The sequence below is a fragment of the Colobus angolensis genome, unplaced genomic scaffold (assembly GCF_000951035.1).
Source record: "Colobus angolensis palliatus isolate OR3802 unplaced genomic scaffold, Cang.pa_1.0 Scaffold285, whole genome shotgun sequence".
Lineage (NCBI taxonomy): Eukaryota > Metazoa > Chordata > Mammalia > Primates > Cercopithecidae > Colobus > Colobus angolensis.
This window is the reverse complement of record NW_012116099.1, coordinates 1,300,279-1,313,067: the sequence shown is the minus strand read 5'-3', so window position 1 is coordinate 1,313,067 and position 12,789 is coordinate 1,300,279. Positions and strand designations below refer to the sequence as shown.

The window sequence follows — 12,789 nt, the reverse complement described above, 5'->3', positions numbered from 1 at the left end:
CATCATGCTTATAACGTGGGAACTCCCTCACCCCTTACACTTTACAGTATTGTTCTTCTGTTCTTTACACTATTGTTCTTGTGAGAATCATCCTCCTTCCCCCTCCAACTTTAAATGAAATTCCAGTAAATAAAATTCTTCACTATGGTTAAAGACAGAACTCCCCACTCCTTAAGTGTGGACTATAATTAACATCTTGATTCCAAAGAATACAGGATGAAAAGGGAGAGAGAAGCAACTTTACAGTGAAGAAGTTGGCAAACACCACATTAGCCAGATGGTCAAGGTTAACGTCATTGGTGATAAGTCATGTTGATGAAAAGCACACTTGATATCACGTGTTTAAAATGCTATTTTGCCTCTGTGGTCTTTCCTCTGTGGGAAGACAATAACTCAAGTGTAACCATGAAAAGAAAAATTTAGAAAAATCAAATCGAAAGGCATTTCACCAAATGCCTGACTAGCTCTCCTCAAAGCTATTGTGGTTACCCCAAAAAACGAGAGTCTGAAAAACTGCCACAGCCCAGAGGAGTTAGGGAGATATGACAAACAAATATGATGTGGTATCCCAATTAGGATGCTGAAACAGAAACGTCATTAGGGAAAAATCAATGAAACCAGAATAAAGTATGGAGTTGACTTTTTTTTTTCCCCTTAAGAAAAGGATAATTGATGTTTTGATTTGGACCAAGTATTTAGAGAAGGCACAAACTCTGGTCGTCCTTCCAGGGGACATAATGATTCTTAATTAAATTTGCTCCAGATAAGTACCCAGTTTGCCTGTGGTTTAGGCCTGCCAAAGTGTTACATTAAAAACCAACTAAGTTAGTGGCCGATTGTAATAAAAATAAAAAAATAGATCAAACTTCACTTCTGTATCTGGAAGAAAAATAAGAGATCCAATTCATAACTCAGTACAATATTTTAAAACATTCTTTCTTCTCTCTAGTTTTCATGTAGCCTGTAGTTTCACTAATTCTACAAATCCCTTCCTTTCTATTATGCACCCCAGCTTTTTCTGCTGCCCCATCTTATGTGGTTCTCCTGTCTCATTCTCTTACTTTTTTCCTCCTGGTTCTTCTAAACTTTATCGACACATTATTCAGAGTCAACCACCACAAAAGCCTGGGACCTTACCCAGTAAAGGTAGGGGAGAACACACCAAGTTGAGTGGTCGAACAGAGCATTCTCATTCACAAGGAGAAGAGAAGGGGATGAGGGGAGGCTGAGAACCCTGTAGATTAATATGGATTGCCCCATCACAAATACAAACAATTGACTTTGATAGACAAACTAGCCTTCAGGGAACCATAGTAGCCACTGTGGGTAAAAAGTGCATCCGGAGGAGGAATCATACAGTCTTGGTTCAAGTCCCAGTGACACCACTTAAATGATAAACTCTATGTTCTGTACAGATAAGATCTATGCCTGCCCTGCTTTCTGTTGTGACTCCAATGCCCAGTCTTGGGAAAGAATTCCTATATATTTGATGGGTGACTTTGAGAAGAAAAGTATCAGTTTCTTTCATTGTTAGGTAGCAAATTTAGGCAATATCTGCCTAACTACTTTGCAGAGATTTTATGATAATGGACATGACCTACATCGTATGGGAAATAACTTGGAAAAAGGAGATATAGTGGACAAAGCATCAGTGTGGACACGGTATCAGTGTGGAAGGCAGCATAATACTATATAATGTATTTAATCAGATGGGGACTTGGGTAAGCTTAGTGCCTGTAGTTTCTTATCTGTTAAATGGGGAGGATTGGGCTAAATGATCTCTGAGCTCTTACTGGTGCTCTGCAATGTGACTTTGCAGCTCCTTCCATCAAGAAGTGGGGTTGTGGCCAGGCATGGTGGCTCACGCCTGTAATCCCAGCACTTTGGGAGGCCGAGGCGGGTGGATAACCTGAGGTCAGGAGTTTGAGACCAGCCTGGACAACATGGTGAAACCCCGCCTCTATTAAAAATATAAAAATTAGCTGGGTGTGGTGGCACACACCTGTGGTTCCAGCTACCAAGGAGGCTGAGGCAGGAGAATTGCTTGAACCCTGGAGGTAGAGGTTGCAGTAAGCTGAGATCACACCACTGCACTCCAGCCTGGGTGACAGAGTGAGACTCTGTCTCGAAAAAAAAAAAAAAAAGAAAAGAAAAGAAAAAAAGAAGTGAGGTTGTGACACACTTTGACAAATAGAATGTGGCAAGATGACAGTGAGCAAGTTCTGAGCGCAAACCTTGTGCAATTTTGCTTTCACTCTTGGAACCCTGCCTCCCCCTTGTAAATAAGCCCACGCTAGGCTCTGAAGGATGATAGATATATGGGCTGGTCACTCCCATTGCCCCAGGCAATAGCCAGTCAAGTTCAGACACAGAGCCACTTAGCTGACCAGAAGTCAATTGCAGATGCATGAGTGATCCCAGGTGAGCTCAGAAAAACTATCCTAGTCTACACAAAGACAAGCCAAACACATCATTTTTTAAGTTACCAAATTTAGGGGTAGCTTGTTAAATAGCAATTGTTCACTGAAAAACTTCCAAATCTAAAATGTAGCCAGTCAATTACTTTGGCTTCACTTGCACTTTCAGACAGTGGGCACATTTTCCAGGGAATCTCCCATGACTATGAAAGGAATCTGAAACATCCAATGCATTGTCTTGATGGTCTGTTGTGTGCTTCTGTGTACTTCCTATACATCATTGCTATATTGGCTATTATAAAAGCTCTTATAGTTATGGTTAAAACCTAGTCCTGGAACCTCTTTACTTCTTAAGATCTTTCATATTTAGCAAAGGCTAAGCTACCAATGACTTTTGATACTAATTGAAAACAAACAAACAAACAAAAAAACCCAATGTAGTAGAACATTGCTGTCTTCAGTTTCCTCACCCTTCTCCACTGAGAGCCACTGTCCCTGAAGATGGACAGCACCCACTTGTCTTTAGATATCTGGAATATTTCACCAGGAATGTTGAAGCTTGCTTGTTTGCTTTAGAACTCTATTCTCTGCATTTTAAAGCAACAGATTAACTCTGCTATGATGTGGCATATCATAGAAAACTCAGTTCAAGTTTCTTGGGTGAAAAGGGGGAATTAATATCTGTTACTGTAAGTATCTGACTTCAGGAATGGTTTTAATTAGGTTTCAGTCTTTTTCGCTCCATGAATAATCTCTTTTCCTCTGTGTTGCTTTAATTTACATGTAGACTTTCTCCATGTGGTAACAAAATGGCTCCTGGGAGTTCAAGGCTCCCATGTTTTATCCTAAATGCAGCAGAAACAGATCTTTCCCTTCCCAATAGTTTCAGCCAGTCTTGAGAGACTGATTTTCATTGGACTTCCTTGTATCACATCTTCTGCTTGAACCGATTACTTTTTTCAGGGAAATAGAAAAACGCAAAGGGGCCAAACTGGTAGCCTGCTATTCCCCCGAAGAAAAGTAAAATGGGAGGTGATGATGGGATTAGTGTAACTCAATCAACTGGATCAAGAGAGAGTGGGGTTTCCAAAGGAACCTCAGGTGCTGTTAGTAGAAGGGAGAACAGATGCTGACCAGCAAACTAGCAGTTCCCACTGGAGCAGAGGTTTTCGGTTTTACTGTCGTTATAGTCACCTGGGGGAGCTTTTAGAAAACACCTCTAGAAGTATGGTCTGAGATATGGCCTGGGGATCAGTGTTATTTTAAATTCTCCAAGTGCTGCTAGTGAATAGCCAAGCAAGAGAATTGCTGTGTTAGAGATATTAATAGGTAATTAAGCCTTACCCTAGGGATACCTTGAAGTGCTATGGTTTTGTTAGTTTAGGTTTTACGTTAGTTTGAAGGAGTGCATCTCTCAGGGTAGAGTTTCCAACTCTACAAGAGGCCAAGAGTCAGTGTGGTGCAGCAGATCTGGGAATAGTTTGGGGTGGGTAGGTAGGAAGCTCTAATTTTTGCCCCCAATCTGAAATACATTAGCAATCTCCTTCTGTGTACGCAGCTGCCAGTCCTGATGGCAACTTTTGAAATTAAAATTTGAGAAATCTTTTGTTCCAGAAAGCCAAAGAATACACTCTGATGCACCCAATTACAGAAGAAGTACAGAAGGTTAGATACCTGGTCAGAGGCCACTTCTTCCAGGGTTAAATGTATAGACCCTTGGGGGTCCCTGGTATTATTCAGCCTGTTGAGCCCAGCTCTGGCTCCCTGATATCCTATCAGTGTGGGGTGGAACAGCCATTGCTATCTCTGCTACTGCAGTGTTTTCTCCCAGCTGGCTGGAGGACTGGATTCCCCTCATCTCTCCAGTGAGGAAAAGTTCTGACCAATCATAAGAAGCCAACTGGAGACTGCAAATGTGGGGATGAGATGGCAAAATCTGTTTTTGGAGCGGCAGGAGACACACCTCTCCGTGTGCAGAGATGCCCCAGAAACTTGTCAGGCGGACGTTGGCAGCTGCTGAACGTCCAGGGGTGCGTGGGGGTTTCGGAGGCTGTCTGGGTCTCCACACTTGGAATTCCATGTCTTCCTTTACCGAGGTCGAGGCCCTGGGAAAAACACTCCGTGTTGCTTCTCTCACAATTTTAATTTCCGAGAAACCGGAAGAAGGGAATGCTCAGGGAAAGGCAGTGGATGCAGGAGGCAAAGTAATGGATTGCAAATCCCAAACCCAAAGCCTTGATTCCTGTCTGCGTTCCTGCCTGAACCTCAGTTTTCTCATCTGTAAAATGGGATATTAGATACTGTCTGAGAGTCCTCCAGGCTCTGTAGGTTCTGAGGCGATGATGAGGCGGCAGGAGCCACTAACCTGCTTTGCTTTGGGGGCAACTCGTGGTTTACAGCCGATAGATTGTTTATGACCCTTCTCATTTTTAAGAGCAAAAGACACCTCCTTTCCTCCTTGTCATTTTCTTCCCTCCTGTCCACCATCAGTCATGGCAGGAGTGTGAACTTTGGGTTAATGTCCAAAGTGTGTGAAGGGCAGGCCAGCCAAGTCCCATCTCTGTACGGTTTTACTTCCTACATCACACAGGGAGCTGTTTTGTACTTCTGCAGTTATGAAAGCTCGTTACCTTCCATTTTTGTTTGTCTGCCGTCCTCTGAATTCCTCCCCCTCTCCTCTCCAGTCCCGACCCCCCTTCCTTCGCTGCCGTTTACTGATCACCCCAGTTGTGATGACGCGCCAGGCATTGTGCCAAAGGCGAGGGCCCGCATTTATCAGGGGGTGGATTAGAAGGCTCTGCCCTAAGCGGGTCTATCTTCTAACAGAGCAAATGTAGAAATAAACAAACAGTGACAATGCAGTCACAGCACAGCGCTCCGAGGGCTCCCGCGGAAATGAGCACAGGCTGTTTGGAAAGCCCACGGGAGGCCCCTTGACCCAGGGGATGCCTTGCTGGCGCCCCTCGGCTCGGTGGCAGATTGCAGGGGGCGCGGGGGAGGCGTCGTCGCCAGCCCTCCCAGTGCCGCAGTGAGTCAGGAACCCCGCCTCCCAGCCTGCACCCGGGAACAAATCACAGCCACCCAACTCACTGCGGCACCGGACAGATTCCCTCCCGCCCACACCCTCACTGCGGCCCCGCCCGCTCTCCAGGGCGCCCCCCCGCACTACCCCACCCCGCGCCTTCTGCTCTTCTCTGGGCTCTGGCGCCCCGACCTTCCGCCGGGCCCGCAGCAGCCCTAGGGGTGGGGGTAGCCGGCCCAGCTGTAGGGAGGCGATCGCCCCACTCCGGTGTTCCTTTGCTTCAGGAACCTTGCTGGGGAAAGGGGAGAAACAGAAACAGTGAAATGACTCAGGATTTTTGAAGGGCTGGAACACAGTGGCGCAGAGGCCTCACTTCAGAAGAGGTGGGAGGCAAGACGCTTTGCCAATCTCTCTGTCTCAAACACAGGGCCCCTGCCCAAGCTCTGAGCTTGAATTTCTGAAGGAGAGTAAAAATGCAGATATAATTTACAGCTCTAAAAATAAACGGATGTATTTGGATGAATTCACACCAAGCAGGTGACCTAGATAAGGAATTAAGATCTCAGAACCTTGAGCGTCCACAAAATAATCTCTGCTGGACAGAGATCGAGTTCTCTCAGTCGGCTGCCTTTCCAGTTGACCTTTAGGGAAGAAAGGATGGAAATGAAAAGTAGTGACTAGGGTCATTTCAGTCTCAAACCACCCAAAGGTACATCGCAGGAAAGCTACTCTGAGATGTATGCCGCTGGTTTGAGACTCCCTGGCTATGGGGGTCAGCAGGTTCTGCAGGAGCTCCTGCTGTAGCTAGGATTGACTTTGTACCGCCCCGGTCATTAGCCATGGGCTAATGGAGGGGAAAGGTGCTGCCTTGGCCTCTGGGATCAAAGATTTAGCTCAGGCCCAGATGGGCTTCAACCAAGATGGGCAGTGATTTATTCAGTAAAACATGACTGGGAGTCTTCGTTTCTCTGGTCCATACCAGTTTGCTATCAGATGAGGAAATGGCTGTCCGTCCTTCATACAGCAGCCAAGGTCACACTCAGGGAACCTAAGTCAGTTCATACCCTCATCATCTGAGATTCCTCCACTGTCTTCCCATCCAAAGTCATTACCAAAGCTAAAAGACCCTCCAGGATTGGGCCACTGTTATCACTCACCTCCTTGCCTTCAGTTCTCCCCGTTGCTCCCTCTGCTCCAGCCATACTGGCCTTCTCCCTGGTCCTTGAAGATGGCAGTGGCACCCCAACCTCATGGCCTTCCTGCCGTCCCCTCCACCTGGAACTCTCTTCCCTCAGATATTTATTTTATTTCACTGCTCAAAAGACCATCCTATCCAAAATAGCATCTTTTTCACAGCACTTTTGTTCCCTATTGCTTTCATGTCCTTATTACGTATTTATTTATTGGTTTATCATATATCTTCTCTAGAAGGTAAGTTCCGTTAGAGCAAGGACTTTGCCTTGTGAACTGCTCTATTCCCAGTGTCTGATACATTGTGGGTGTTCAATAAATACCTGTAAAAACAATGAGGTTGGATTAGCCCGCATAATTTGCTTAACTTCATGCAGTCAGCGGCACAGCCAGGAACCAAACCCTCATTTCCTCCTCCTGGTCTAGAACTTTTCAAGAACGTCACCCTCAAGCTGGTTATATGGAAATGATATTGAAATGGAATCAGATTGGACAATGGCCACTGGACAAGCTGGACACCTTTTAAGCAAGATGCAGTTTTATAGGGTTCTCTAATCTCTCTAAAAGCTCAAATGCTCCTTACCTTGGAATGTGAATATTCATAAAATTGATAAGTTCCAATAGATGTTCAGAGGTTCACAAGGCAGTACCAACCCTCTGGTCTTTCTTGACATTTCTTCTTTAGTTACCTTTGAGGACTTGGCTGAAAGTCAAAGTTTATGGAATTGAGGGCCTTTGTAATGCAGTTCATCCTACCCATTAAGGCTGAAGCTGTTTTTGGAAGAGTGAGTCCTGCCAACTGAACCCAAAATTATAAAATCATAAAATCTGTATCAATGTGTTGGAGTGTGGCTGATGATCATCTGGGCAAAGATGAACATTCTAAGAGGTTCAGTCCTCTTGAGGCTGTTTTTTGAGCTAAGAAAAGTTCCTTTCCTTAGCAATGATTTATTTTCTCTTCTAAGGTTGTGTATTATAAAGAAAGTCCAAGAATTTCGGCAGTGCTAGTACTTTTTAAAATAGCATGATGCAAAGAAATAATTCGCAGAGTTAGAGACAGGAAAACTGGGTTTGTGTCTTGGTTTCTGTATATACCAACTCTGTGACCTCCTTTGTACTCTGAGTCCTCACTTGAACAGTTAGGGTCATCCTATCCAACTGAGAACACCATTTGGAGGGTCAGATGAGTTAGTGTGGAATAAAGTGCCTTGTAAGCACTATAGGATTGGATACTATAGTGCCCAGCATGATGCTATTAGAAAGAATATATATATTCTTATAATTGAGAACCAAAGTCCACCTTTCTGAGGCTACACTCGGTGGGGGTGGGGGGATATGTACAAAACAAAGCCCACTGGGGTATAATAAAAAATAAGTTGAGAGCCAAAATGGAAAACCTGCCGGTGTCAAGAATAAAATATGAAAGAAGCACTGTGCCAACAACTAGGGAGGAAATGTGATCAGTGAACACTTTGGGAGAGTTGCGATGGCTGAATCATAGGGCTGGAACTGGTGAGAGTTGGAGGGGCCAGGGAAATGGATCTGACCAAACTGAGATGAAACACAAAGTGGAAGGAATGGAAGGATGGGTAGGGTGGGACTAGTTACTATTTTCCTCCCTTCTTTAGTTTAGTAAATATTACTGAAGTGCTTACCCTCCAAGTGTTAGGCACTGTCTTCTTTCCATCACCTTCAGGAAATCGTCCCTAGATAAATGATGAATAGTCAAGTCCTTCTTTGTGTAAGTGGGTTGGTATTGGTACACTCTTCTCCCCTCACCCCAGCTTGGAGCAATTTCTTAAAGACCTAAGCAACTTAAACCTCTGAAACACCTAGAAAAGCATATAATTTTCTATAGATGGAAACCTGCCACAGGTTTCTAGGAATGCAGGAGAATTGGGTTTTCTGGGGCTTTGGAAATTAATAATTAAACAAATCCGAAGTGGTAAAATAAGACCAAACAAAACATTTAATCTTAACCTTTTATTATCAATTTATCAAACACCTGTCTGTATTTTCTACTAGCTGCCTGCCTCCATATATTGCCTGTGTTTATCAATAAACTATGAGGGGATAGACATCCTGTCTTCACAGCACATCAAGCACCAGGTCACTATATAAAGAAGCACATAAGAAATGTTGTCTAATGGCAGTGTGGTTTTTCTAACTTGTTAACCACAAAATAATCTTTAAATGTTTGAAGTTTTCAACCATTTATTAAATATTGATCTGGCATCTATGATATTCTCTTTTGTTGGTATAACTTCACCTACCTTATTTTTACTGCCATCTTGCTCCCTAATAATAACTTTTTGTAAATTAATGATGATGTAGATCTTGATACTGAGACTCCTGATAATTTGGGACATCAGAAGAGGTGATGATTTGCTGCCTGGAAAGAAACAGACGGTAATAATCACAAGGGGAAGACCCCATTTGCATTGAAATGGAAGTAGGAAGATGAAAGAAATGTAGCAAGTGTATTAGTCAGCTATTGCTGTATAACAAATCAGCCCCAAGCTCAACAGCTTCAAATAACAATATATGTTTTTTCTTGTTCATGTGTCAGCAGTTGGCTGCATGCTGGATGATCTAGGCTGGGCTCAGATGTGCTTGTCTCAAAGCAATGAGTTAGGTTTAGATCTTTGCACATGTTTCTCATTTCCTTTGGTTCAGTGAGCTACTGTAGGCAGATAATAGGAGCACAAGAGGGCAAGCACAACCAAGTAAGTCCATTTCTAGTCTTTGCTTGCATCACACTTGCTAGCATTTCATAGGATGAAGCAGATGATATTTCCATTGCCTATCATGAATGGAGCAGGAGAATGTATTCTGTCTCTAGTGTGAAGGATTGCAAAAGGTCACATGGATACAGGAAGGAGTTTAGGACTTGCATCAGTAATGGATAAATAAGAATCCAATTTCTCTATTTGGAACATTCCCAGATTGTGGAAATATATCTTATTCTACCCTTTGATGTTCTAACTCATTGGAATCTGTTAATCTATGGATTAGGCATTTCAAGCAGCAGTTGAACTTCCCCAGTGAAGGCCCTTTTGGCTGTAGGTTCATTGGTGAATGCCAAATCAGATGCATTACTAGACAGAATCAAAGAGTCTTAATTTCAAGTCCCAGTGGCACATTTACCATTGGTGTATTCTTGAGTGGTTGTTTAACCTCTCCAAGACTTCATTTTCTTCTCTAAAAATGAGGGTAACAATTCATGCTCTATTTTTCACATGGGGTTGTTAAAGTTTTCTGTAGACTGGAAATAACTGTACCTGTAATGTACTATTATTACGGAGCAAAGAGCTTAAAGTCTTCTGAAGGGTACTGTTTGTACTAGAAGTTTGTGGAAGTTGATCTTGACTGATTGTGCTGATTCAATGACTTGCATTATTCTTTCTTGGGGCAGCCAAATTAAAGCATAAGGAATTTGAGTTGGGGGTGTGATAGAGTAGAATTTTCAATAAAGGGATATAGAGAAAGGTGGCAAAGCCAAGGAAAAATCCAACTCACTCTTTGCTCTTCTGAATACTAATTCTGCCATCCATGGATGTCCTAGGGTCTTACAGCATGGAATCTTGAAGTTAACTTCCTTTGCTGCAGTTTTGAATTATTTCTTCCTGGTTTTTCTCCAGTGGTTTCTCTAGAGGTTGGAGCATGCTATGGAGGCCAATACCAACAAACATGGAATAATGCACCGTTTTCAACAGTGTTTTGTGGTTTCATTTGCTTGGCTTTCATTTTAGTTATAAAATTCTTGATTTTCATGAATCCACCTAAAAATACATACTTATTTAACAACTTAGCAGTCTACATTATACATATTCATATCTGGAATGCCATCTGTTCTATCTCTTGGAAAGAGTTGGTTCCTCGGTGTGTGCCATCCAACCTCATCCAGGAGGTATCCTGGGGAGTCCATATGGCTTCTGGCATTTTCCAGGCCATACCAGTACCTGGGCTCAGGCCCAGGAAGTGGTCTGGGATTAGGAATGAGCATGAAACCAAATGGACTAAGGTTGAATCTGGAAGATAATCGAACTGTTCAGGCTGTTTCTCAAAGGATAAGAAAAGGACACGGGCTATTTCTTGCAATGTCTCAGTGACAAAATTCATTATGTGGGAGGATTTCTCCCCAGTGCATCTATTTAGGTGAGGCCACTAAATACAGTGGAATAATCTTAGGGTTTTCTAAGAATAAATAACACACATCACATACGAGATAGGTTATAGGGTTGAAATATGAGCTGAAGGTAAAACAAACATGCACATCAAGCAAAAAACTTAAACCAGAATTGACAAGGATAGTATGAAGAGGGCATGGAATCAAGATTCCTTAGTTCTGGCCCTGACTTTGTCACTGATTAGCTGTAAAGTCTTGAACAAAGCATTTCACTGATTTGTGCCTCAGTTTCCTCATCTGTGACAGGAATAAATTAGAGCAGATATTGTTAAAGTCCTGTCCAGCCTTGTCATCGAAGACTTTTGTGCTCTCTCTCTCTCTTTTTTTTTGAGACGAACTTTCTCTCTTCTTGTTCAGTGCAAAGGTGTGATCTTGGCTCACCACAATCTCCACCTCCCAGGATCAAGTGCTTCTCCTACCTCAGCCTCAGCTAGGATTACAGGCATGTGCCACCATGCTTGGCTAATTTTTTGTGTTCTTAGTAGAGACAGGTTTTCTCAATGTTGGTTAGGCTGATCACCCAACCTCAGGTGATCCGCCCGCCTCAGTCCCCCAAAGTGCTGGGATTACAGGCATGAGCCTTCTTTATCCTTAGTGGTAAAATGAAGAAATAGGGCCATTTCATCTAGAAGGTGCTGGCTCCTCCATCCATGATTGTATTTTCTAGTAGGAGTGCAACGGGGTCAGTGCAAGTCCTGTTGGCCCTGCATGTTCTTTGGTAAGGATTCCTTACTTTTCTCCATGAGTATTGAAGTGAATGTTTTGTTTAAAATGCCCCAAATAAAAATAAAACAAAGGAATCCAGATTTTGACATTTTAATGTAAATAATAGTCAACATACCATTAGGAAGACTAGTCAGAAAGTGCATAATTTAAAAGTGCATTTTTCATTTGCCGCATACTGTTTCAAGTGAACGTTTCTGGCAAAGCCCCATGCCTGGTGATGTTTTTCTTAGCATGGAGGGTTTAGGAACTGAGAGAGAGGCTATGCAGAGGGGGAAGTATATTCAGAGATTCAACATGTCTGCGCTGCTCATCTTTTAGGACCACTAGATTAATAACCTCATTGACTCTGACTTTCAGTGGAGTATCCAGACAGCTCACTGCCACTTCTGGAGCCTGAGGATGAATGAGCATCCTCTACACCTTGGCTTTTTCATGCTTTTTCTTCCCTTTCTCTCCTAAAACCTTCCATCTAGTCCATCACCCTCTGCTTGGCTGGCACTGACAGGAAAGAACACTGGCTTACTTGGCTTTGAATTCATAGCTTCTTTCTAGGCTGAGTTTATGTCAAATGGTTTGGGTATGCATCAGTCTATTTTGGGGGTGGAAAGGTGGAAATCATGTAAGCCACAACTTGTAGGGTGCATTTTTAAAAATTAATTACTTTATTTTTTAGTATACTTTAAGTTCTAGGGTACATGTGCACAACGTGCAGGTTTGTTACATAGGTATACATGTGACATGTTGGTTTGCTGCACCCACCAACACATCATTTACATTAGGTATTTCTCCTAATGCTATCCCTCCCCCAGCCCCCAACCCCTTACAGGACCTGTTTGTGATGTTTCCCACCCTGGGCCTATGTAATCTCATTGTTCAACTCCCACCTATGAGTGAGAACATGCAGTGTTTGATTTTCTGTCCTTGTGATAGTTTGCTGAGAATGATGGTTTCCAGCTTCATCCGTGTCCCTCCAAAGGACATGAACTCATCCTTTTTTATGGCTGCATAGGATTCCATGGTGTATATGTGCCACATTTTCTTAATCCAATCTATCATTGATGGACATTTCGGTTGTTTCCAAGTCTTTGCTATTGAGAATAGTGCCACAGTAAACATATGTGTGCATGTTTTTATAGTAGCATGATTTATAATCCTTGGGGTATACACCCAGTAATGGGATCACTGGGTCAAATGGTATTTCTAGTTCTAGATCCTTGAGGAATCGCCACACTGTCTTCCACAAT

General features: G+C 43.0%; 1 protein-coding gene across 1 annotated transcript in view; it reads right to left on the bottom strand.

Moving 5' to 3' along the window:
* Positions 1-5,229: 5,229 nt before the first annotated feature.
* The window catches only part of LOC105516613 (ankyrin repeat and EF-hand domain-containing protein 1-like), a 133,717-nt gene continuing 126,157 nt past the window's right edge, over positions 5,230-12,789 (bottom strand). The window contains exons 8-9 of the mRNA XM_011948880.1: positions 5,930-6,080; positions 5,230-5,731 (exon numbers count right to left, since the gene is read on the bottom strand). Of these exons, the coding sequence (XP_011804270.1) occupies positions 5,230-5,731; positions 5,930-6,080 (653 nt within the window). The remainder of the gene's footprint in view (positions 5,732-5,929; positions 6,081-12,789) is intronic.